Raw genomic sequence first — 23946 nt, forward strand, 5'->3', positions numbered from 1 at the left:
GCAGACCCATCTCTTGGCGGTCAAATAGCAGTGCTCACAGGAGGTAACTGGAACTGCCACGACTGAGGCACGCTTTCCCAGCACACTCGGAGGTTTTGATATCATTTTTATGGACATTAACATTGCTGCAGCTGCTTATTATGAGATTTAATGTGAATCATGAGCTTCTTGCTTTGATGTGAACTAAACGGTAAGAAAGCCTGAGCAGTATTTAATGGGGAAAGAACCTTCTTTTTTCCTAGGTTTCCATGGCGGAGAAGGCAGTTTCCCACTTTGGAAGCAAAAGCTGCCGTTAGCAGACTGTTGAAAATGTCTTCTCCACTCAGCCATCTCGTTTCTTCTGTTAAGAAAAGTGAAACGTGTTACTACACTGAAATTGTATTCAAAAGGTATTGCACCTTCAGCAGTAGCCGAAACGTGACCACGGACCGTCCGTCAACGGGACAGAAATCACCTGTTTATCCACTAAAAAGAGGGCTGACGCGGATACGGCTGGAACGGTCTGCGGGCCGGAGCTACGGCACATCGAACGTGTCGCGCTGCGCACGGAACGACCGCGCAGAACCCGCGCGCCCGGGCAACGAAGGGCGCTTCCGCGCACACGGCCCAGCTCCCGGGCTCGGCGCGGGCGCGCAGCTGCGGGGCAGGGAGCCCCCTGCCGCTCGCTGCCGCCATCGCACCCCGAGCGGCCGCCTCCAGGCCGCCGGCGCCACCGGGGTGGCTCCGCGGGGACACACTGGGCGGGTCCCGGTCCCGGTCCCAGCCCCGGCGGCAGCGGCCAGCCCAGCGCCCAGTACCGGCTGCCGCCTGCGGCGGGGCCACGTGACCCGCTGCCTCGTGCACCTTCGCTCCGCCCGCTCCGCCTGCCGGGTTTGGCCCTTGCCGTGCCCCGTAGTGACGACGCCGCCGCCGCCGCCGCGTCGCTCGCCGCGCACCGTCGGAGCGGCATTTCCGCTGCGCGGCGCGGAGGCAGGATGGTGAGACAGGGGTTTGCGCCGCGGGCCCGCGGCGCTGGCAGCGCGGCCGTGGCGCTGGCGCCGTGCCGTGCCGTGCTGTGCCGTGCTGGTGGAGCGGAGCGGGGAGGCCCGGGCCGCCTCAGCACCCCGCCGCCACCGTCGGGAGTTTCGCGGAGTCACCGCCGGCGCGGGGCCTTTGGGCCGCCCCGGCGGGGCAGCGCGGCCGGTCGCGCCGAGGGCGGGCAGGGCTGCGAGCCGGGGCTCGCCGCGCCGGCGGCTGTAGGGGGAGCGGGGCGGGTTTGTAGTCGCAGGAGTGCGGGGCCCGCCAGCTCGGAGTCGGGTGCGGGTCCGGGTCCGGGCAGCGCCCCGGGAGGCCGGGCTGCCTGCGGGGGGCGGGCGGGTCCCTGCGGGCGGCGCTGCTGCTCGTTCTGCCCTCGGGAGGAGGCGCAGGTGGCCTCGCTCACAGGAGAACCAAGGAGAACTTCTGTGATGCGCGTTACTTTGTGGTGCTCCTTAATTGACGCTGGCGAGGAGCGAGCTAAAACTGCCATGTAGTGAGACAGTGCAGTGTTGTGTGAGTCGAAACCAGACCGGTGAACAACAACACGTCCCACCCTGCCTCATAAATCCACGCTTCTCTTTCTTCACTGGCTTTCGACAATTAATTGCAACGTATTAGTGTTTTGTTTTGATAGGAGAAATCTAATTCTGGCATTTGTTTGCATGGAACTGTCCATAGGTTTATGGATTCATAGTAGTGCACTTATATTTGTGCACTACTTATATATATTCATAGTGCACTTATATTTGACTGGTTTGTTTTTGGTTTTTTCTTAGGGTCAAAGTCAGAGTGGTGGACACGGTCCTGGTGGTGGCAAGAAGGATGACAAGGTAACTAAACCCAAAACAAACACTTTTACTTACGGCATGAACTACAGGTGTGCTACTATAGAGGCTGGCTGCAATAGGCTTTATTTTACAGGTTTTTTTCATTCTTGTACTCGGAACTGCATAAAATTATGTTCTTGTTAGCTTTGATAAAATGTCTTTTCTGGATGCACGTTGGAGAAAACAGGTTGCTGTTCAAAAATAGAAAAGAGGCCTTAAGTGTCAAGGAAATCAAATTATTTGATCGTAGTAATTTATTTTTAAAAATAATAAAACTATTTTATTAAAACCCCATCTGTTTGGGTTAGGAAAGACTAGTTGCCTTCAAGCTGTCACTTAAGTAACTGGTTTTGGTTTGAAAATGACATCATACCGTCTGTCATCTGCATGAGGTCTGTGCTCCATGCTGTGGACCATGAGAGGCTTCTCCAGTTTCTTTTGGAGATGGAAGTGTAGTGCACATTGCAAATGATGTCTAAGCTGGAAAACTGAAAGCGTGTAACCTGTTGATCAAAATGCAACAGAAATGTTCAGGGTCAGTATTTTCCTCATCCTTTCATGCATGAGTTTTGTTTGTGATTTACTTCAGGCTTTAGCCTTCCATGTGCTATATTCACTGAAAATTGGCAGAAATCTAAATTAAAACGAGGAATGAAAAAACAAGCAGGAGAAGAAATTTTTGAACTTTCTTAAAAAATAAGAATAATATTTCTTTGGGGCTTCTTGCTATATATCATAAAGGAGACAATTTTGTTAAGTAGCCATTCAGCTTAAGTTGAGCTCGCTCTCAGTTTGTGCACCTGACATCTGTGTGTGGTTTTTTTCATTGTTAATATCCTGTTGTTTTTTTTTTCATGGAATTCTTTCTATGAATAAGGATAAGAAGAAGAAATACGAACCTCCAGTTCCAACCAGAGTGGGGAAAAAGAAGAAGAAGACAAAGGGACCAGATGCTGCGAGCAAGCTCCCCCTGGGTAAGCATTCTGCATGCCCTGGCAGTCCTGTGAACCGCCTGCTTTTCAAGAAGTGCAGAGCTGTCCTCTGCCCTAGATCTGGCTGTATGTAGGTTGCAAATGATTAAACAGAAGGCCAAATGTAATTTTATTTCTAATTAATGTAAAAACACAAAATAAGATTTTTGTTACGCAAGATCCAGAACTGGAACTAGATGATATTTAAGGTCTCTTCCAAACCAAACCGTTCCATGATTCTAAAATGCAGCTCGTGAATTTCTGGGTAAGAGAGAGAGAAATTGCAATGAGGAGACATGCAGGGGAAACACATCTTTAAAAATATTTTTTCACCTAGAATTACAGTGGGACAAGTAAAATAGTGACTGCTGCTGATACAGAAGTTATTGCCAGAAAATAAGGCTGAATTTCTGGTAATGAATTAGTGAATAGTTGGTACCATGTCAAACTTGGTCTAAAATGCTCTGTTTCTATTTTGATTACAGTGACTCCTCACACACAGTGCAGACTCAAATTGTTGAAGTTGGAGAGAATTAAAGATTACCTCTTAATGGAGGAAGAATTTATCAGAAATCAAGAACAGATGAAACCTTTGGAAGAAAAACAAGAGGTGAGGTTTGAGTGAACAACATTTGCTCTAATGTAAACTACTTCATACAAAGGCTGCGGAAATAAAGTGACGTGGATGTGTAAGTCAGTACAAACATACTCTGTATATTACAGTTCTTTACTAAATCTCAACTTCTGTCCAGAAAACAGAGGATTTTTTCTAGTGGTTTAATAATTTTAGTCCCAAGCATGGCTTACTACAGAGGGGGCCACAGTGGTTTTTTGTTTCTTGGTCTGTCAAAGTGCAGCTCCCGGATATCCATCAATAGAGAAAGAAAGAATATTCTGTCTATGCACATCCATATGGTAGTGTCCATAGGATAGGACTAAAATACTCGTGGATTTTGTTACTGGCCTATGCTTTTATGCCTTTTGGGGCAGCAAAACAACAATAGCAAAAAATGTTTGGTGTGAACTGTTGAGCCAGTGTTGGAAAAGATTGGTTTTGCCCATGTTCTTGACTTGTTTCTTGGATTCTTCTTGACAACAGGAAGAAAGATCAAAGGTGGATGATCTGAGGGGAACACCGATGTCTGTGGGTACCTTGGAGGAGATCATTGATGACAACCATGCTATTGTGTCCACATCAGTAGGATCGGAACACTACGTCAGTATTCTGTCTTTTGTGGACAAAGATCTGCTAGAGCCAGGCTGCTCTGTGTTGCTAAATCATAAGGTGAGGTGTTTTTATGAAATGAAGCACAAGTTCTTGTACTGTTTTTAACTGGCCTTTCTGTCTGAGAATCACGGGATTGTAGAGTCTGAGAGCTAATGCTGGTTATTTCATGCACCTAAATAGATGGGCATTGGGTTTAGGCTTGAGCTTGTTTTAATAATGCTCTTGCTTTCTTTGACAACTCTTAATGCTTGCATTAGGTTCATGCTGTGATAGGAGTCCTGATGGATGATACAGACCCCTTAGTTACTGTGATGAAAGTGGAGAAAGCTCCTCAAGAAACATACGCTGACATTGGTGGCCTTGACAACCAGATCCAAGAAATCAAGGTATTCAGTTGCACTCATTCACACTGTTAAATAAGCTGCAATGTCGCTGTGGTGCTGGGAGCTCAGAACTGTAGCAGCAGGACCAACCGCTGTTCGTGTCGTGTTCTCCTGTATCTTGCTACAGTGCATTTCTTCATTTGATTTTGTTAGGCAGCCTTGTGGACCTAAATCTCCATTCACAAACTGCACACAGAAACCTTTCACAGTTGCCCTGGAACCTTTAGGGTCCTGAGCTCATAAAATCTCTGCAACAACTTACTATTTTGCAACATAGAAAGTTACTGGTTGTTACAAGATGAGAGTTAAATCGTAAAGAGTGCAGAGGTTGTTTCGAGTGTCTGATGCTGTGCAATGTAAGGATTTTGTGGGCAGGAATTTTTTGGCTTGTTTTGTGTTTGCATTTGTTTGTTGTTTGGTTAGGGTTTTTGTGTTTAGTTGGTTTGGTATGTGGGTTTTTGTGGTTTTGTGGTTGTTTTTTTTTCCTACCAGCAGCGCTCTGTCTGAACCTTGGTAAAAGTCAACCTTTTTGCTTTGGGTAGGTGTCCAAAATCACAAATGCTCTTAAAATTAATCTGTAGTATCTGGTAGCTCATAGTGGAAGGCATCCTTTCATAAAGGGTCCCTGCACCTCGAGGTCCTCCATGAGCTTTTGGGAGTCAGGAGCTTCAAGGTTCTAAGACCAGCATGATCCATTTCGGTTGGAGGAGGGGGAACACTCACTGCTTCTCTTCCACATGTCAAGTGGAAACAATAGGAAGGCCTGTTCAGATAGAGCAGCTGTTGGCCGTATAATTGGAGGCGGCAGAGACATACTTTCCAACATCTGTCTTGAAATCATTTAAGTTCTTGTCTTCATTACTTTTATTAATGCTGTTCTTGAGATCTGCACAGAGCTTCTGTGGAGAGCACTCACTCTTTATAAAAACTCAAGTTTGTTTTTCTTGTGCTGCAGGAGTCTGTGGAGCTTCCTCTCACCCATCCTGAATATTATGAAGAGATGGGTATAAAGCCACCCAAAGGAGTCATTCTGTACGGCCCACCTGGCACAGGTATCTTACTAACTCAAGGAAGATAAACCGTGCTTGCTTAGCACTAAAGCATTGCCAAGACTGTCACAAATTTCCTGTGACCGTTTCGTTAAAGCACTTCCCCCCCACCCCTGCAAACTAGTTACGGTATTTCTTTCCAACTAAAACTAGGTAAAACTTTACTAGCCAAAGCAGTGGCAAACCAAACCTCAGCAACCTTCCTGAGAGTGGTTGGCTCAGAACTTATTCAGAAGTACTTGGGTGACGGGCCAAAGCTGGTGCGCGAGCTGTTCCGCGTGGCCGAAGAGCACGCTCCGTCGATCGTCTTCATTGATGAAATCGATGCCATCGGCACAAAGAGGTACAGCGTTCTGGCTCCCAGTTCACACACAAGTATTGCCAGGGACAGTACGAGGTTTACTAGAAACACTTCTTTGCAACCATAACGGTATTCAGTTTCTTAGTTCTGCAACCGTTTTCATAATGCTATTTTCGATGTAAGTGTTTTTAATGAGTGAAACTTCAAATAACTTCTGTGAAACTAAAATAGATCACAGCCTTTTCATACTGAGTAGATATGACTGGAGACAACCTCTGTTCTCTTGCTACCCTGTAGCATCTCTGTGATAGTGTCTTAAACAGAAAGAGACACTGTGCATAAGTTCATATGGTGTCCTCTAAGTGCAAATCTAAATATGCAGTAATTTTATTTAGTGATTCAACAGTAAAGCAGTGCGCTTAGTATGGAATATATCCATTTATCTTCTGCCTCTCCAGATAGGTGGCTAAAGACTTATGTTCTTAGAATATTATATGGTAAATTGCAGAGTGTGATGTCATGGAGCAGCGTTTCTTGTGCCACACTAAACTATTGTTCAGCCTGTATCCAGGTTGTATCACTTGGAAAATTCCACAGGCTGGTCGGAACTGTCCAATACAAATAGTCTTTAGAGTAGTCAAACGTTTTTTAAATAAATAGAAAGGTGCTCATACATACCACTACACAGCTACTTGCCTGAAGCCCCAGGATAAGGCAGCTTCTGCCCCATGTATTTCCGCATATGTAGAAGGGATGGGACGGATGGTGAAGTGCACAACACAGAGAATTCTTCATAAATGTCACGTTGCTTCAAACTGTTCCTAAACACAGGTGAGCTGTTTTGGATGTAGATAGAGTCTGATATTAGGAAAATGAAACAGCCACACACTGCAAAGCAGCAAAACAGCCACTGGTACCTGTGTTTCAGGAAGAGCAGTGTTACCAGTATTCCCGTTAGGAAGGATAAAGGGCGTTAACTGTTGTAACTGCATGCATGAGGGAAAACCTGAAATGGAAAAATCATAGAATCATGAGTGACAAGCTGTATTTTCTATGCAGTGGATGCATGTGCTTTTAAGAATTAGTTTTTTTTCAGTTTTTATGTTAATTCGTCAATTTTATTCAGAAGGAGGGGTGGGGAAAGAGACTTCCAAATACATAACAAATATGGAAAAAGGACAGATTTCTTTCACGTGACTGCTGTTACTTTCCACAGCTACAAGAAGAGTTCAGTGTCTCTTTACTTACCTAGATGTCACAATAGGATTCTGGAAATCTGCTTTTTGTTTTCCACGGGTCAATGTTAAATTAAAAAAAAAATAATCTGTTATTTGTTTTATAAATGGACATTTACAAAACAAAACCCACCACCATACACTAGTTTGTGTAGACATTTGTGGCAGTTACTTGAAGTATGTTCTTAAATTTGCATAGTGTTTTTTCTGACTATATTGTTTTCTTAAAGGTATGACTCCAACTCGGGTGGTGAGAGAGAGATCCAGCGTACGATGCTGGAGCTGCTGAACCAGCTGGATGGGTTTGACTCTCGGGGGGATGTTAAAGTTATCATGGCTACAAACCGCATAGAAACACTGGACCCAGCTTTAATTAGGCCAGGTAAGAGACCTCCTGCTGTGTCTGCTTAAGTCACTTTTCTTGTGAAAGGACTTGCCACAACTCGTCAAACATGGGCTGGTAAAAAGAATGGAAGTTACTGCTTTGTCTTTGCTCACCATCCCGTCTACGTTGGTGTATCTGTTAAAATCAGAATCCATTCACAAGTGGGAATCGCTTAAAATCAGAATCCATTCTCCAAATGGGAGAAAAACCTACGGAAGAGAAGAAATGTGATAATTCCTCATATATACATAAAAATTTGAATATTCTTCCTTTGTATTAAGATGGCACAGCTGTTTCAAGTAAGTGTCAAGGCAAGCTATAGTGCAGGAGCAGCATTTTGTTAACGTCCTCAGCAGGGGGGGAAGGAGGGGCAGTGCCGCTCGTGCTTCATAGGCAAACTTGGATTTTGATGCAAGGAAACCAGTCTGCTTCCTTGCGGACCTTGCATACTACTGTCATTTGGGGGAGATGATAGAGGGAGAAGAAGTATCCTATTTTGACTTATGTTTTACATCTTGAGCTAAGAGCTTGCGCAGGCACAAATAATATTTTTAAACGGCCACTAAAAATGTACCAAAACATAATACATCTCTGGGGTCTGTTAAATCAGAAATTAGAAAGCAACAGGGAGATCAAAGGAATAAGCTAAGCCTCCTGTTAGTGTCCTCAAGTAAATCCTCAGTATTGAAGAAGTTGTAAAGATATTCCTTCTAAAGGAATAGAGGGCAAAGATAATTTATGATGAATTTGTGAAAGAACAGTTCTGAGCAGTCACTAGACGGTGTGGGCCCAAGGAGTTCAGAAAGCACCTCCTCCACAGTGTGAAATTGCTGAGGTGCGTTTGTGTTTTTTTTTCTGAAGGTCTGGTTTTGTCACCATCTTAGCCTTACCCCTCCAAATCAAAAACAGTTGGCTGTTAAGAGTACAGAAGAGAAAATACTATACCGGTATTAAAAGACAAACTAAGATGATCTAAAATGTGTTGGAAGGAAGGTTCCCACGCCTGTCAGATATTTAAATTATAACCCTTGCTTGAGCAACAAGGGCACGTGTAGCAGCTCTGTGGACTGATTTACCATTGTGTATAGTAGTCTGCAGTATCCTCTGTGGTGCCATCAACCCTTTCAGAAAAGACACTGTAACACTAAAGAAAAACAGGAGTGATCCGGAGATGGAAAATATCTTTTTTTTTTAAAAGATTGCTCACTGAAGTTGGAACAATGAGTACCAGAACATCCAAAGTCCCTGCCGACATAAAGGAAACATCTGGTAGGGACTTGGAACAGAACATCTTATGCAAAACCTTCCTTCTTCACTTAGGTTTTGGGTTGGTTTTTTTCAGGAGGTTGGTTATATAGGGAGGAAGAGTTCTTTAGGCTGCCACAGTGATTTTTTTTTTTTTTTGTGTGCGTGTGTGGCAGAAAATTAAACTTTAGAGCTAAATGTAATCTCAGAGTAGAATAAAACTTATCACAAGACTGTAAGTATTTGATTAATACTGTTCTGTGCTCTGCCATGGTGTGTTTTTTATATTTATACGTGACTCAAGGAAGGTATGGTTTTCATGTTTCACAGAACACAGACTTTTTCAGCAGCGCGGTATCTTTCAGCTCCAGTAGCTTCCTGTTGATTACAAACAGAATAGTCTGACCTCATTTTCTACTCTTAAGATGCAGGGATTGATTGTGGTGTGAAGAAACAGTGTCAGTCTAACCTCGAAATGTTTTTCCTGCTCCAATAGCTGCATGCAAAAAAACTAAGACTGAACTTTCGTTTCGCACAGGACGTATTGATAGGAAAATAGAGTTCCCTCTACCTGATGAAAAGACCAAGAAACGAATCTTTCAGATTCATACGAGTAGGATGACGTTGGCAGATGATGTGACTTTGGATGAGCTGATCATGGCAAAAGATGATCTCAGTGGTGCAGATATTAAGGTCAGTGTACTTTACCATTGTTATATTTTAAAACACAAACCAAAGTTCATTTTTACTGTATCCAAAAACATTGTCTGTTGAAACTGGTCTCTAATTACCTGTGGCTACATCACTGAAAAACAGCTAGATGGCTTTAAAATACCTTTGAGTGCCACGTACTCAGCTTTACAAATGGGAAACTTCCCAAAATCATAACTAGGAAGTAGCTTGTGTTGATAAGAATACGTACCTGTGTTATCTGAATATGAAATTTTAAAAGTAGCAAAGTGGAAATTAGAAGTGGAATGTGGGATCTTGCACAAACATGCAAGATATCTTAAACATTACCTAAGACAGTGCAGAATGAGAAGCGTTGCTATATACTATGTTGCAAGCAGATAAAAATGCAGCTGTAGATTGGGAAGCTTCAGACATACGTAATCTGCTTTTCTCAAGTAGAAAGAGCCCTTGCTGGAGTTACCTCACTGAGCGTAACCAAGCTGGACTTTACTCCATCACCTCATTGCAGAAGGGGAACGGTCTGCTGTTACAGAGCTGGATGCATCTGTTCCTCACAGCAGGGAAATGCTGCTGTTACGAAGCTACCGTTCTGTCCTGGAAGCATGACTCTGACTATAGAAGGACATGCTCATCTAGCTTTATCCAGATTGTTCTACATGCTTCTGTGCTACTGAACAGCATCCAACTTAAGAATGTAAATTTTGTTGACACTCTTCACTCCTACTGCAGAGTTGGTCAGAGCAGTATGAAAATGCTGCTGTCTTCTGACGTGTGGCCTGAAGGGGCTGCACAGAGCCAGTAACTTATTCTTCCTTTCTCTGGTGCAGGCAATTTGTACAGAAGCTGGATTGATGGCTTTAAGGGAACGGCGAATGAAAGTAACAAACGAAGACTTCAAAAAGTCTAAAGAGAACGTTCTCTACAAGAAGCAGGAGGGAACCCCGGAGGGATTGTACCTTTAAGTCATCTGTCTCTTTGGGGACTATCAGGAACTCTTTCTGGGTTGATGACAGTCTTGTGTAAAACCACATAGTCTAGCTAATTTTCATTCTGGAAGAGGTTAAGTCCTGGTGGGTTGTGGTTTTCCAGTGTAACCACTTCATTTCCCAATAAAACATTTATTTGAATTGAGCTGTTTTGGTGGCAGAGACCTGCTACTTGCATGGAACTGTCTGTTGCTTTAGTCAGACTTATTTCCAAGAAAAAGCGCTAGTGACCCGAGAGTGCTCTTCCTCTGCTGCCAGAACAGTGTGCAGTGAGGAACGCATACGCAGCGTCCCCACCTGTCAGCCCTTGTTGCTGTGGCAGTGTTTTACAACTGCTGTACAATTGCTGCTGTTCTTCAAGTGATTACTTTTCTGTATCTCTTTGCAGGGGCTAAGTAACTAGGACTAGAGTCACTTTTGAGTAACCTCAGTGTCCTAAGTCATACATACATACATAAAAATTAATGAAAACCATGCCATCCTAAGTAACGTTCAGATACACTTTAAAAGTGCCCATCTCTATTTAGCAGTGGTACTTACAAGAAAGCAAGGTGGACATTCATTCGTATTCTTAGTTTCAAGATCTAAACATGTCTGGGTAAGGTAAAGAGTTTATAAATTAGTTTTCCCAAGGAGTTACAGTTCATTACGTAAACGTACTTTCTTAGAGAATGTCTTTAAAATGAACCAGCCGGAGGTTCTACAGCCATGGCAAGATGTAGGTACTGCTAAGGCACTGGCACTGACTAGCCCTGGTGCCAGAGGCACACGGTTTGTGACACTGCAGAGGAATTCAGACTGCAAGTCACAGGCTTGGCATTCTGCAGTGGAGGCTTAAAATGAGTTCTTCCCCTCCAAACAAATCTATTGCCTGCAGCCCCGTCCCCAGAGGAGTTAGAAGGACCCCAGATTTCCAGTTTGCAAAGTCGTAGCGATGTACATACTGCTTATTAGGCATTCTGTGTAGTGTACTTCTGTGAAGTGCTTGTTAAGTTCTAAGTAAGTAATTTCCAAGTGTTACACAATGTGATTTTGAAGGTTTATATAAAGTTCCACATACAGACCACAGTTAAGCTAAGTGCAGTCTTTGTTCTGGAAGTTCTCTGTGGGAGCAGATGCTGGCCAGTAACAGGCATTCGAGTTACACACAGAGCCATCCCTTTCATAACTGCCAGTGCTGCAACAACAATGGTAGCAGCAAGGCCAAGAGATTTTGTTTTTCTATGTAAAAATTATGTGGTTCATTGTTAAAAACAAACCCCACAGACGAATGGATTCTTATTTAATCTGGATCACAGGAATCCTGAAATAGAGTTGGTTTTCATCTGGAGATAGAAAAACAAGGAACGTTTTATTACCCGTTCTTGTAAACCTTATGAGATCTGTCTCCTTGGAAAGGTCACCAAAAGCCAGTGATTTTTTAGCACTTTCTAATCATGGCAGCTGATCTCATCATTGCCTGAGGGGCTGAAGAGCTTTATGAAACGCGGGGCGAGCACGGCTTTTTAATTTGGGACACGGCTGTTAATGCCAGCTAGAAGCAACCCCCACAAAGAGGTCGGTTCAACTGACTGCAGGAAAGCTGCAGACCTGTGTTCTGGTGTACTGTCTGCCACAACAGTAACTGAAAAAGAAACATGTTTGAAAATTAAATTCTTACCTTCTGCTTTCTCTAACATTTCTGATCATGAGAAAGCGAACAGTGAGTGTATGCCCCCTAAGGACAGAAAAAGCTACTGGGGTCTGAATTAAAAGGCAGGATTTACTGGAGCTCCTGGAAGAAGTGAGCGGCCTTGGACCATCCCAAGTGAAGAAAGCAGTGTGAGTGGTGCATGAGGAGGAGCTGTGCAAAGGAAAGGGCCCAGGGGAGAGGACACACGGAAGATAAAAGTGACCGAAACGGAACTCATCCCTGCCATCACTGGAGGTTTTCAAGATGTGACTGGACAGGGTGCTGGGTAATCTCACCTGGGCTCCCTGTCCATGGAAGGTTGGACCAGATGATCTTTCCAGGTCCCTCCCAACTTGGGCTGCTCTGTGATACTATGACTCTCAAGAGAAACACAAGCAGGAGCACAATCAAGCTGCTTCCCTCCCTCTCCATGTCCTTTCCAGGTCTTTAGAGGAAATGGCATTCCGCTTTGATGGGAGAGCTAAAACACACACACCCCCCATTTGCGATGCTGCTGTTCAGTGCACAGAGCAACTCCTACCTCCAGTTCAGGAGCTCTGTCATTTCTGAAAGAAGCATGGATTTTAAAATAAAATACTTATTTTTTTTACAGAGATGAATCAATTTTATAGCAAAACCACCATCACCTGCAACACATTGAAATTATAGGGCTCTTAGAAAGTGCTGTAATACCGTTTATAATTCTGCATATTCTCTGTAATATTTAAAATAATTTAGAAAGGAATAAACAAAGTGCAGCCTAAACTAAAATGTATTATATCTTACATTGTGCTGCTACAGGCAAAACCAAGCCACAGGTTGTATGGCTTTGTCCACCCACAGTGTTCTGGGTAATCAGGTGTCACCAGCTGGATGACCTCAATTGCTTTAGTGCTATGAGAGTTAGTTTTCCTCCTGAAAAACCTCTGAAAGAGCTCTGGATATTCAGTGGCTGCAGGTAGCCTCTTCCAGATGAAGATCCAGTTTCTGCATACTTGGGTCTCAAGAGCAAGGATGCTAAACAGTCTTTCACACATTTCAGCGTATTCTGTTTTATAAAATAAATACACAGCATAACTATATCTTTAAATAATTACTGTATTTCATCTTACTTCTCTAGGAGCTTGCCTAAAGACTCCTGGAACAGAAGTTACTAATTAAACAGTCATGTCTTGACGACTCTGCCTTCTTTGGTGAGGATTAAATACAGAACAGGCCTCTACTTCTCTTATGATGATTGTCTGTATTTGGGTTGAAAGAGGGTAATCAGTCACAAAAACTTGCTTAAAAATAAGCTGCTTAGAGATGCGTTATGGATACAATTTCCTTTTTTAATATGCTCACAGTTCTAATAAACTAAGAAATAAAAAATAATTCAAGTTCCTTTTGAATTTTCAAATATTTGTATATATTTTCATAAATATCCTTATTAAAATGGTCATCTGTCAAAACATACAATACAAGTCCAAAATAGGTGCCTGCTCGAGCAAAGATTTCGCTTTTACTAACAGTTTATGTACAGATGTAACGGCTGTTTGACTTGGTAGTTATATATACACACACAGGCATACCAAGCTGAAGGAAATTACAAAGTCTGCCAACTAGAGAACAGCGGAGCATCCAGCTGGCAGATGTTATTTCCTGTGCTGCTCACCAAGCCATAGTTGGCATGTACTGAATCTCTGCTGAACTCCAGGGAATGTGATTTCGAACAACAGAATAAGAGATGTGGGCAACATTCAACGGGAGGATATTTATAAGAGCGTATCCTTCTGTGGGAGCCAGCAACGCTTCAGGGAAATGGATGCATTTTTGTGGGCAAGATGCAGTACTTGATTCCAGAACACTTGCAGCTAGTGGAACTCCATTTTTAAAGCATTTTATATAAAGCTTAAAAAAAAACCTCAAAAAAAACCTCCCAAACAAAAAAAAAGTACATAGTACCCCAGTCCCAACAGTTCCTGTCTGAAAAAGACAGGTCTAAGTGTTAGTTTTGGAACTCGCTTCTGTACTTCCACCACTCATCTGCAGTCTTCTTTTAAACCTCTAGTAGCAGATCCAGCTCTTCCATGGGTACCCGCACTCTCAATTCTTTTTCAGTCATTAGATCAAGCGTCTCCTGCAGATCATCAGGGAAGTATTCTACTGCATCCAGATAGAGTACCTAGACAGACGAGAACATTTTCTCTGCCATCTGTCTATCACAGCAAGAAACACAGTAAACACAGCATACACAGGCATGACCGCAGGAGTTGCAGGTGCTCCTGCGTAATTTCTTATACAATTAACGAAATACATTTTTATTTGCCTATATATTTCTGCTACTACCATGCTCATGACAAAACATGGTCTGACAAACATGATCACTTCTGGATCACCCAGAGAGGAATTTCTTAACTCTTTGCCTCAGGCAATGCAACACCTTTCTGTCCTGAAATGCAAACAGCACTGACCACCATGATTGTTTCCATTTCAGATGCACTTCTTATGTGCAGAAAATCTTACAGTACTTCTCCTTCAGAAATCTCTCCTTTCATTTGCATATAACTCATTACAACAACTACTAAATTCTAACTTTTTTTTCCTTAAATACAGAACTTCAAAAATTAGAGTATGATGACAGGTTTGTATTTTTTCTATGCTTACCTTTGCCCAAGGACAGTTTTGAAGGGCTTTATAAAACAAGCCTTTACTTTTTTCTTTTTTTCCTAGTGAAGCCTGTGTGAGAAAAAAAATGTTTGTACTTCAATGCAGTTAACAGCTGAAACAACAAAATAGTTATCTCTGAGACAAAGAAATTACTGCTGAAAAGCCCCGTATTCCTCTGCTGAGGAATCCTTACTACCATACGTTGCGGTAGCTATGCAATTTGACAGGTTACACAGGTGATGCCAGTTACACTCTTCCATGTAATCGCAGAGATGTCTTCAAGGAGTTTCAGGGCTTTACTGCTAAGACAAGCAATAGAACAAAGACTAGCAGAAAGAACCGCTGCCGATTATTTCAATTCAAGTCAGTGCCTTTGTCTATATTTGACAATAACACTGCAACGGGCAAGGGTGCAAATCATCGATCCAGACTTACACCTGATAAGCTACTCATATACTACACAAGCATCTTGGGTACAGTGAAGGTGACAATACATTATTTTTGTGCACTGAAGATATCACGCACAGTAGAAGCTTGTTAAGGCTGGATCCTCTTACATACAAAACCAGATGTGTCAAATTAGCATCTATCTGGAAGGAGTTAAAACTTCTTCCTCAAAGTACCTGTTCAACTACGCAATACAAGTACAGAGCACGCAGCTATCAAGAAGTTTAAAGAGAGAAAGGTAGCAGAGGTAAGAGTAGAGTAGTTACAGGTAGAAATAATTATAATTTCTTGTGAAGAAATCATTGGAATTGGGCTACTTTAAAAAACACTTAAACAGGATTTGTGGCAAATCCAAAAAAAAAAAAAAAAAAAAAGGCAGTAATTCCAAAATAGTGAAAATACGTTAAATGATCTTTGGAGAAGAGATCTTCAATCATGAGTTTCCATTTTCTCTTGTTATGACTACATTAGTACTGCTGCTAAAAATCATCAGATTCCCTTGTCAGTTCTTAAAATCTAGACGTTCTTTCCCATATTATTGATACATTGGTTGCAGAAACTTGTGCTGTTCGGGTGTCATCGTCTCCCTTTACTGAACAGCAACGTGTTGCACTTACTGGAAGCCCTGCTGTTAGAGCTCTGCACTAAGATGCATAAACGTCTTTTGCAGCTCTGCAAAGAGCTTTCAGTAGCATTCTGCATCTTCACAGAATCACACAAGTTGGAAGGGACCTCTGGAGACCATCTGCTCCAACCCCTACGCTCAAAGCAGGGTCAACAAAAGCAGGCTGCTCTGAACCATGTCAAGCTAGGGCTTGAATATCTCCACAGATGGAGATATTCTCTTCCTCCATAACCTCTGGACAACCTACTCTGGTGTTTCATCACCCTCACAGTAAAAGGCTTTTTCTTATGTTTAAACGGAATTTTCTATATTTCAGCTTGTGGCTATTCCTCGTCCTGTCACTAGGCAGCACTGTAGAGTCTGGCTCTGTCTTCACACCCTCACAAGAGGTATTTATATACATTGACAGTATCTTCCAGGAGCCTTAACTTCTCCAGGCGGAACAACTGCAAGACTCCCAGCCTCTTCCTGTACAACACATGCTCCAACTCCTTATTCATCTTCATGGCTTTCGGCTATTCAAAGGGACCTGGGCAAGCCAACAGCAGAATCTGGTGCATCAGTCACTCCTCTTGCTTTTGTATCACCTGCCAATTTGTGGACGGTACATCCTCTCATCATCCAGATCATTAATGAAGATGTTTAAAGTGCACTTGTCCCAGTATCAGTTCCTGGGGTACAGCACCAGTGGCTGGCCTGCAGCAGGAGTTCACACTGCCGATTACAACCCTTTGAGCCTGGAAGCTCAGCTGGATTTCAGTCCACCTCACTGTCCACTTATCCAATCCATGCTTCATCAGCTTGTCTATGAGGATGTTACGGGAAGCAGTGGAAAAGGTTTGCTCAAGTTGAGACAACCAGCATCCACTGCTGTCCCCTCATCCACTGAGCTAGTCATCTCACCATAGCAGGCTACCACATCGGTCAAGCACCAACTTCATATAAAAAGTCAATAGGAATTTAAGAGAAATAGTTTGTTTCAAAATCTATATAAAAGCTTGGTGTTTTTAAACAGTGAGAAGCTTTTGCCCAAAATACTGAAGACTAAGTATCTAGACAGACCCAAAGAGAAAACAGGGAGATCTACAGAACCGAGGGTAATGCTGGACAATCACGACTACTTCTTCAGTGACTATATCTGAAAAAATTAATATTTCTAATTGATTTTGCTTCTCTGAACAATGTTATTCAAGGCTATTACTGTAAAAGTATCATTTTCCTCCATCTTATTAGCATCTAATAAATATTCCTTCTTGTTCTTGTGAAAAAGATATCTTCAGTACTTCAGTGAATGAATCATCAGTGATAAAATACACAGTGATTTTACTTTAGCGTTTGTGCATACTAGAGTCTCAGTAGTAGTTTGTAAAGAGTAACAGTAATTCAATTGTACATTCCCATATACAAAGTTGTATAAAATATTTACAAGCATGTATTTGTGTAGAAATGGTCACAGTAATAGTCCCACAAAACAGATCTTCTCAAACATAAACCAGGAGTCTCTCCTTCTCCTGCCTCCACTGTATTTCACACCCTGCTAAACTGCTGTTCCCCTCTGACAACTTACTACACCAAAGGAAGTGATGGGATGAGTAATACTGTGGAATGAAATTCCCCTTATGTGAGTTCCAAGCATTTCTTTTGTGTTTTTCATCTTCCATCTTGCACTTTGGAGAAGCAAGAAAAGAAGCAAGATGACAAAACCACCTACGTGGAGTTGATTTTTTTATGTACTTCCATGACGCACTACAGAAGAAACGAACATCATTGCTTTTTGATGTTGTTCTGTAATGCCAGTTAGCATAACCTTAGGATGCAGCTTTCAAGATTAAAAAAAGATTGTGAAAATTCAAAGCAAGTTATAAAAGCTATAGCTATGTTTTCCCTACCATGCATTTAATTTGCATGTGGACCGCACCTTGCTTGCTCCAATGTCAATCAACCAAAAAATCTTGGTCTGGGAAAGCTTTTATAGTACGGAGAAAATACAGAGAAGAAAATATTTGAGGGGCCCACATAAAACAGTCTTTTTACCATGTTTCTTATTGCACGATAGATCAAAAACATACAGATGTTCATGCACTATTTTTTCTAATTCAGATCTGGAAGTTGTTCTAGGGATGAAGTTAGGAAAGCTAAAGACCAATTGCAATTGAACCTGGCAAGGGATGTCAAAACCAAAAAGAGCTTCTGTAAGTATGTAGGTAACAAATCAAAGGGTAGGGAAAACGTGGGCCCATTGCTGAATGAGATATGGGACCTGGTTACATAAGACATGGAAAAGGCTGATATATGGAAGGCCTTCTCTGCCTCAGTCTTTAGCAGCAAGACTGGCCTTCGGGAATCCCAAGTCCCAGCGACCAGGGAGAAAATGTGGAGTAGGGAAGATGTACCCTTAGTGGAAGAGGATCAGGTAAGGGACTACTTAAGGAAACTGGACATGTCTGAGTCCATCAGCCCCAATGAGATGCACCCACAAGTGCTGAGGGAGCTGGCAGATGTCATTGTGAGGCCACTCTTGGTAATCTTTAATGGATCACAGCAATTGGGAGAAGTGCCCGAAGACTGAAGAAAGTCAAATGTCACTCCTGTCTTCAAGAAGGGCAAGAAGGAAGACCCAGGAAACTACAAATCAATCAGCCTCACCTTGATCCCTGGGAAGGTGATGGAGGAGCTAATTCTATAAATCATTTACAGGCACATGAATAAAAAGAGAATCTTACCAGAAGCAGTCAGCATCAATTCACTAAAGTCATGCTTGACCAACTTGATAAACTGCTATGATGAAATGACTGGCCTGGTGAGAGGGAGAGCAGTGGACATTGTCTATCTGGGCTTCAGTAAGGCTTTGGGCACTGTCTCCCATGAAAGATCCTCCTCCTAGACAAGGAGTTGATGTAACAACTGGATGAGCAGACAGTGAGGTAGACTGAAAACTAGCTCAATGTCTGGGCCCAAAGAGTGGTGATCAGTGGAACAGTCTAGTTGGACGTCAGTAATTAGCAGCATACCCCTGGGGTCAATACTGGGTCAAATCTCATTTAACATCTTCGTTAATGATCTGGCTGATAGGGCAGAGTATACTCTCAGCAAGCTTGCACGTGACACAAAACAGAGGAGTGGCTGATACACCTGAGGGCTGTGCTGCCATCCAGAGGGACCACAACAGGCTGACAGGAACCTCAAAAGTTCAACAAGGAAAAGTGCACAGTCCTACACCTTGGGGAAGAACAACCCCATGCACAAGTACATGCTGGGGGTCACCCAGCTGGAAAGCAGCTTGGCAGAAAAGGACCTGCAGGTCCTGTTGGACACCAAGTTGAACAGGAGCCAGAAATGTGCCCTTGCAGGAAAGAAGGGCTAATGGTATCCTGGGCTGCGTTAGGCCAAGCATTGCCAGCCAGCTGAGGGAGGTGATCCTTTCCCTCTATTCAGCACTGGTGAGGCCACACGTGGTCGGTCACACAGTCACACAGCATGCCCAGCTGTTGGCTTCCAGTAAAAGACAGACATGCACATTCTGGAGAGTCCAATGAAGGGTCTCTAAGATGACTAAGAGAGTAGGGCATCTCTCCTGTAAGGAGAGGCTGAGAGAGCAGGGGCTGTTTACCCTGGAGAAGAGAAGGCTCAGAAAGGGATCTTATCAACGTATATCAATACCCAAAGGAAGGATGTAAAGAAGAGGGAGCTGGGCTCTTTTCAGTGGTGCCCAGTGACAGAACCAGAGGCAGTGAGTACAAAGTAAAACACAAGGGACTTCATCTGAACATCGGGAAACACTTTTTTACTGTGAGGGTTACAGAGCACTAGCACGAGTTGCCCAGAGAGTTACAGAGTCTCCATCCTTGGAGATACTCAAAAGCTATCTAGGCATTGTCAGGGACAACTGGCTCTAGGTGGCCCTGCTTAAACAGTGAAGTTGGACAAGATGATCTCCAGAGCTCCCTTCCAACCTCAACCATTCTGTGATTCTGTGAAGTGATTTCAGTCAAATTTAGATCTTGATTTTGTATATCACGGTCCTTATAATTTCCTTACAGAACCCTAAAGTAGGTCTAAAACACAAACACAAGTCATCTTTGCTGATTTTACTTACATAAAAATAATAAAATCCTAAGTCTCTACAATTTGCTTCCTCTTTTCTTAAATTTTGCTCCCTTGTCCACTCACCTTGATATTGTAAGACTGGGTGAAATCCATCTATTGACATCTTATGACATATTTTTTATCTATATAAGATGACAGCCACAATAACTTGCCTGCATTTATATTGAAACCACAGTCAGAAGCTATTACTCCTTCTAATCCACGTGAATTACATTTTCCCTAACATTCCCGGCAATAAGGAGCACTACAATTCAAATACATCACCTTGCAAATCATATAGGTATGGCAGCATTTAGTATTCCTTTTTTTATACAATATTGTTGCTGTGTTCATGAGAAATTCCAAATATGATAAAAAAAGTATTAAAACTGATACTGTCTTCTTACCAGAAAGTTCAAATACATTCTCCACAGCAGTGGACAATGGGTACCATTTTCACTCTGAACTGCATGTTCAAAAAGAGCTACAATCCGATTTGTTAACCCAGTTTCAGGAATAGTGGAATGTATTTCACCAACATCTGCCCTGAAACACAGAGGAAAAAAGAAACCACAATTCCTTAAACCCAAGCTAAAGGACCACATCCAGGTAAGAGAGGGTAAAGATCGATGTACTGTCTCTGTTCACATAGCACTGTGTATAGCCAGATTTTTGTGTTTCATGCTACAAACTCTGAATGTTATAAACCAGATTTTTAGCATTTGCTAATCTAATCAACATGTTTCTAAATAGGACAATCAGTTAGAAGATAAATGATGCATTTTTGCAAATATTCTTTTAGCATGTTGGAAGACTAACCCTCTCCAACCGGACGAGATAATTTCTCTTTGAGTACACTAACCCACTATCATATGATCTTAAAATACTTATCTTCAGTCTTCATTCAAGATTATTTACCATTCCAAGCCTGGCGTAGCAGCTCAAACCAAACTCAAGTCTAGGTCAGCAAAAGAACTTTTGGTGCCCAGACAAGCTTGTTCAAATTTACCCCTGGCACCTCTGTAAGGCCACATGTTGGTCTTGGATCAAGGTCTAGGTCACAGCTCTGGTTCCCAACCATGAGTACAATAATAATTTTCCTTTTTACCCAGAGATTCAAACCTCCTAAGTTTCAGGCATAATACAAAAGCAGGTACGTATTTTTCACCGAAGCACTGATTTCTGTCTACAGCTGATACAAACTGGCTTATTTTTGACGCTTGAGCTTGAAGAAACAGCCTGGAGCACTCATGGCAACATCACTTTGTCTGTGTGCATTCTCCTAGCCTGCCAGCTTGTTCCACTCACACTTAACACTTACTCCTAACTTGCCTCTTTTTTTGAGGGTCTTTGAGGTCACGTTTCCTCTCATCTTAACCTTTGCCATGAGGAAAAATTATGTAATCTGCTCTGCATGGAGTCAGACATTTCAAGCATTGTAGCTCATGCTGACTTACATAAGATACTGTATTATCCTTCATGTTCATTTCTTTAAACGAATTCCATGCACTAAAACAAGCAGAAGTACAAAACAGAATAGAAAATAGTCACATATAGTACAGACATTTTCTTAGTTTGTCACAACATCATAAAACATTAGTTTTATGCATGACTGACAGGCCATTTATCTCTCTGTTGCAGTAGTTCAGCTCTGCTCTTGCAGCATCCAACTTGCCCCTATACAAATATAACCTATAGGAAAGGCTATGCTAGCAGAGAACAATCTGGAAAGGAACTAGATGTCACAGAGAATATCATCATTCTGGAATTTTAACATCGGTTTCCAGTAACAATAATGCAAACCTATCACACTGACAGTCTGTAATTAACAGTAAATCAAATTACAATCCTCCTTTACATTTGGTGGCTGTTGAATTCTTATTAGAGTTTAGGACGACATACACTGACAGCTCAGGAATGTCACTATCACGTATGCATGCCTGTTGCCAGACTGTGGCAATCAAAGCAGTGGGCACACAGTCATTTTAAAGTATACTGATAATTCCGTAATTTCATCAGGTGTGAATATTATAAGCTTACAGCTATGTAAAGCTTCCAGATAACATTTTCCTAGAAATCTCTGTTGCTATGTACAGACACAAAGAATAAAGCTGCCAATGTTACTAGAGATATGTAGGCAGCAATGGATATGTAGCTCCAAGCAACGGGTAGACAACAGTTAGAGACTAAGCTTTAAGAATGAACACATACCTCTGTTCCTCACATTTCCTATCTTTTCCTCCTTTCCCAGGAGCAAAACATCTGAGCACAAACCACACTGTGAATTCAGGAAATTTCCAGCCTCTTCTACCTAGCAACAGCCTCATATGAAAACTAAATTTGCTATAGAAACAGATCTGCCCAACTGTATTCTGTGATCCAGGAGTAAAGTAAGGCAGCAAGCTCAGCCAGAAACTGCAGCGTAGCTCTTACGCTCCTTATTGCTGTAGTATTAAACTGCAGCAGTTTAATCTCACAGTGCCTACCTTGGCCATTTAAGCAGGCTCTTAGTTATTTAAAAATTACTTAAAAAGAAATGTATACCATCTTGTGGTCATCAGCAAGTAATCAAACACAAAGCAACACATAATCTGATCCAGTAGAAAAGAAGTGAGACTATCATCTAGGCCTTTAATTCACTCAGGATTCTGCCACCGACTCACTGTTCAGCCTTGAACTAATAAGCTTCCCTAGCTACAGCTTCCTCACCTGCAAGGGAGAACTATGACAGCATTTCCTCTCCTCTTAAGTGAGCAGACAGAACAAAAAAAGCATAATCGTGAGGAGCTGCAAGCCATTACCTCTGGACATTCTCAATGAGTTTTTTTCTCATCTGCTCTGCTTGGATTGCAAACAGCCATGGCTCTAAAGAGTTAGTAGACCTTGTGACACCATCAAAAAATCTTCGTGCTTTGCTTGCGCTGTGAGACTTCCTTTGGATGTGGATATATGACCTCCAAAGAGACTGGTTGCTAGGATACCGTTTCAGAGCCTCCGTTAGTGCCTCTCGCAGAGGATTCAAAGGATAAACACTAATTTTCATGTGGAATCTGAGTAAATTTGTATGCAGCAGTGTGACAGCTTCAAGAGCAGTGGGAAGATTTTGAATGCCAAAATTCTCTCCAGTATTTTCACATTTCTCTGGACCAGGAGCTTCAAGTTTTTCCGAAGTCTGTGCATAGATTAATACTGCAGCATCAATCCCAACAGTCAAATACTGGAACAGCGCGTAACAACCAACCAAGTTAACCAGCTGATTAGCATCACTGATCTGATCCTGATCAGAAACTGGTGTTTTATTTAAACAGTCTTGCAGTGCATGCTCATATATTTTACGAGCTTTCAAGACATTCACAGATAACACTGGTCCACTATAGGGTACATATGGTCCACTCTCAGCCAATTTGGTCAATATATGAACAGCACGTGACATAACAGCGCCTTCCAGACTTTCTAGTAGTTCCACTTCCAGCTGGGCATAAAGCAGACTGAGGCTGCAGATCTGGGGACTCTTCAGTCCTCCTGTCCCTGCCGCACAAAGAGCTGTGTCAAATACCTTCCTGGCATCATCGATGTTACCAAGCAGCCATTCTAGGTAGGCATAAAGTTTCCAGAGAGAAAGGTGGTTTCGGTTGTCAGGTGCTTTAAGGAGACTCTTGGCCAACTTTTTACTCTTCCTCCCTTGTGCTTTCAGCTTCTTCTTCTTTTTTGTTTGGAGACACTGAACTACCTGCAGGGGAGAATAAACAGAAGAAATTTTGAGAGGGATGGGAGAAGAAACAAACCAAAAAAAACACCTCACAGCATTTTTTAATTTTATTACTGTGTTTGTTTTCATATTGTTCCAAATTTCAACACCAGTCAGATCTATCGCTACCCAGTACTGTAAGTTGTCACAACTGCCTCTTGTCAGCTCCCTCCAACACAGCCGAATTACAAAGTCTTCTCACTCTTACTCTTGCCGCTGCCATCAAGTAATATCAAATTTCACTCGTCTAAAAGGCCAACTGTTCGAATAAATAGTTGCTAATCAGTAATGGTTGAGAAAAGGAAAATAAACGATCCTGTCTGGCCAGATGCAGCTTATGACTAGCACAATTAAACCTCCAAGTAGCTTTTCACAGCTACTGTGCTGACAGACAAATGT

At 42.4% G+C, this 23946-nt stretch overlaps 2 protein-coding genes across 3 annotated transcripts in view; one reads left to right on the forward strand and one right to left on the reverse strand.

Annotated features, from left to right (window-relative positions):
* Positions 1-922: 922 nt before the first annotated feature.
* PSMC1 (proteasome 26S subunit, ATPase 1) lies at positions 923-10465 on the forward strand. The gene is made up of 11 exons (XM_086613958.1): positions 923-977; positions 1794-1847; positions 2722-2818; positions 3301-3425; positions 3915-4100; positions 4301-4429; positions 5382-5478; positions 5629-5818; positions 7242-7393; positions 9180-9334; positions 10162-10465. Exons 1-11 carry the CDS (start codon positions 975-977, stop codon positions 10294-10296), a joined length of 1323 nt encoding a protein of 440 aa, XP_086470084.1. The 5' UTR covers positions 923-974; the 3' UTR covers positions 10297-10465.
* Positions 10466-13377: 2912 nt separating this feature from the next.
* The window catches only part of NRDE2 (NRDE-2, necessary for RNA interference, domain containing), a 39569-nt gene continuing 29000 nt past the window's right edge, over positions 13378-23946 (reverse strand). For both annotated transcript variants that reach the window (XM_086613956.1, XM_086613957.1), the window contains exons 11-14: positions 22601-23529; positions 20207-20345; positions 14639-14710; positions 13378-14156 (exon numbers count right to left, since the gene is read on the reverse strand). In XM_086613956.1, the coding sequence (XP_086470082.1) occupies positions 14031-14156; positions 14639-14710; positions 20207-20345; positions 22601-23529 (1266 nt within the window). In that variant the 3' untranslated portion in view covers positions 13378-14030. The remainder of the gene's footprint in view (positions 14157-14638; positions 14711-20206; positions 20346-22600; positions 23530-23946) is intronic.

Source organism: Tauraco erythrolophus, chromosome 6 (assembly GCF_009769465.1).
Source record: "Tauraco erythrolophus isolate bTauEry1 chromosome 6, bTauEry1.pri, whole genome shotgun sequence".
NCBI classification, from domain to species: Eukaryota; Metazoa; Chordata; class Aves; order Musophagiformes; family Musophagidae; genus Tauraco; species Tauraco erythrolophus.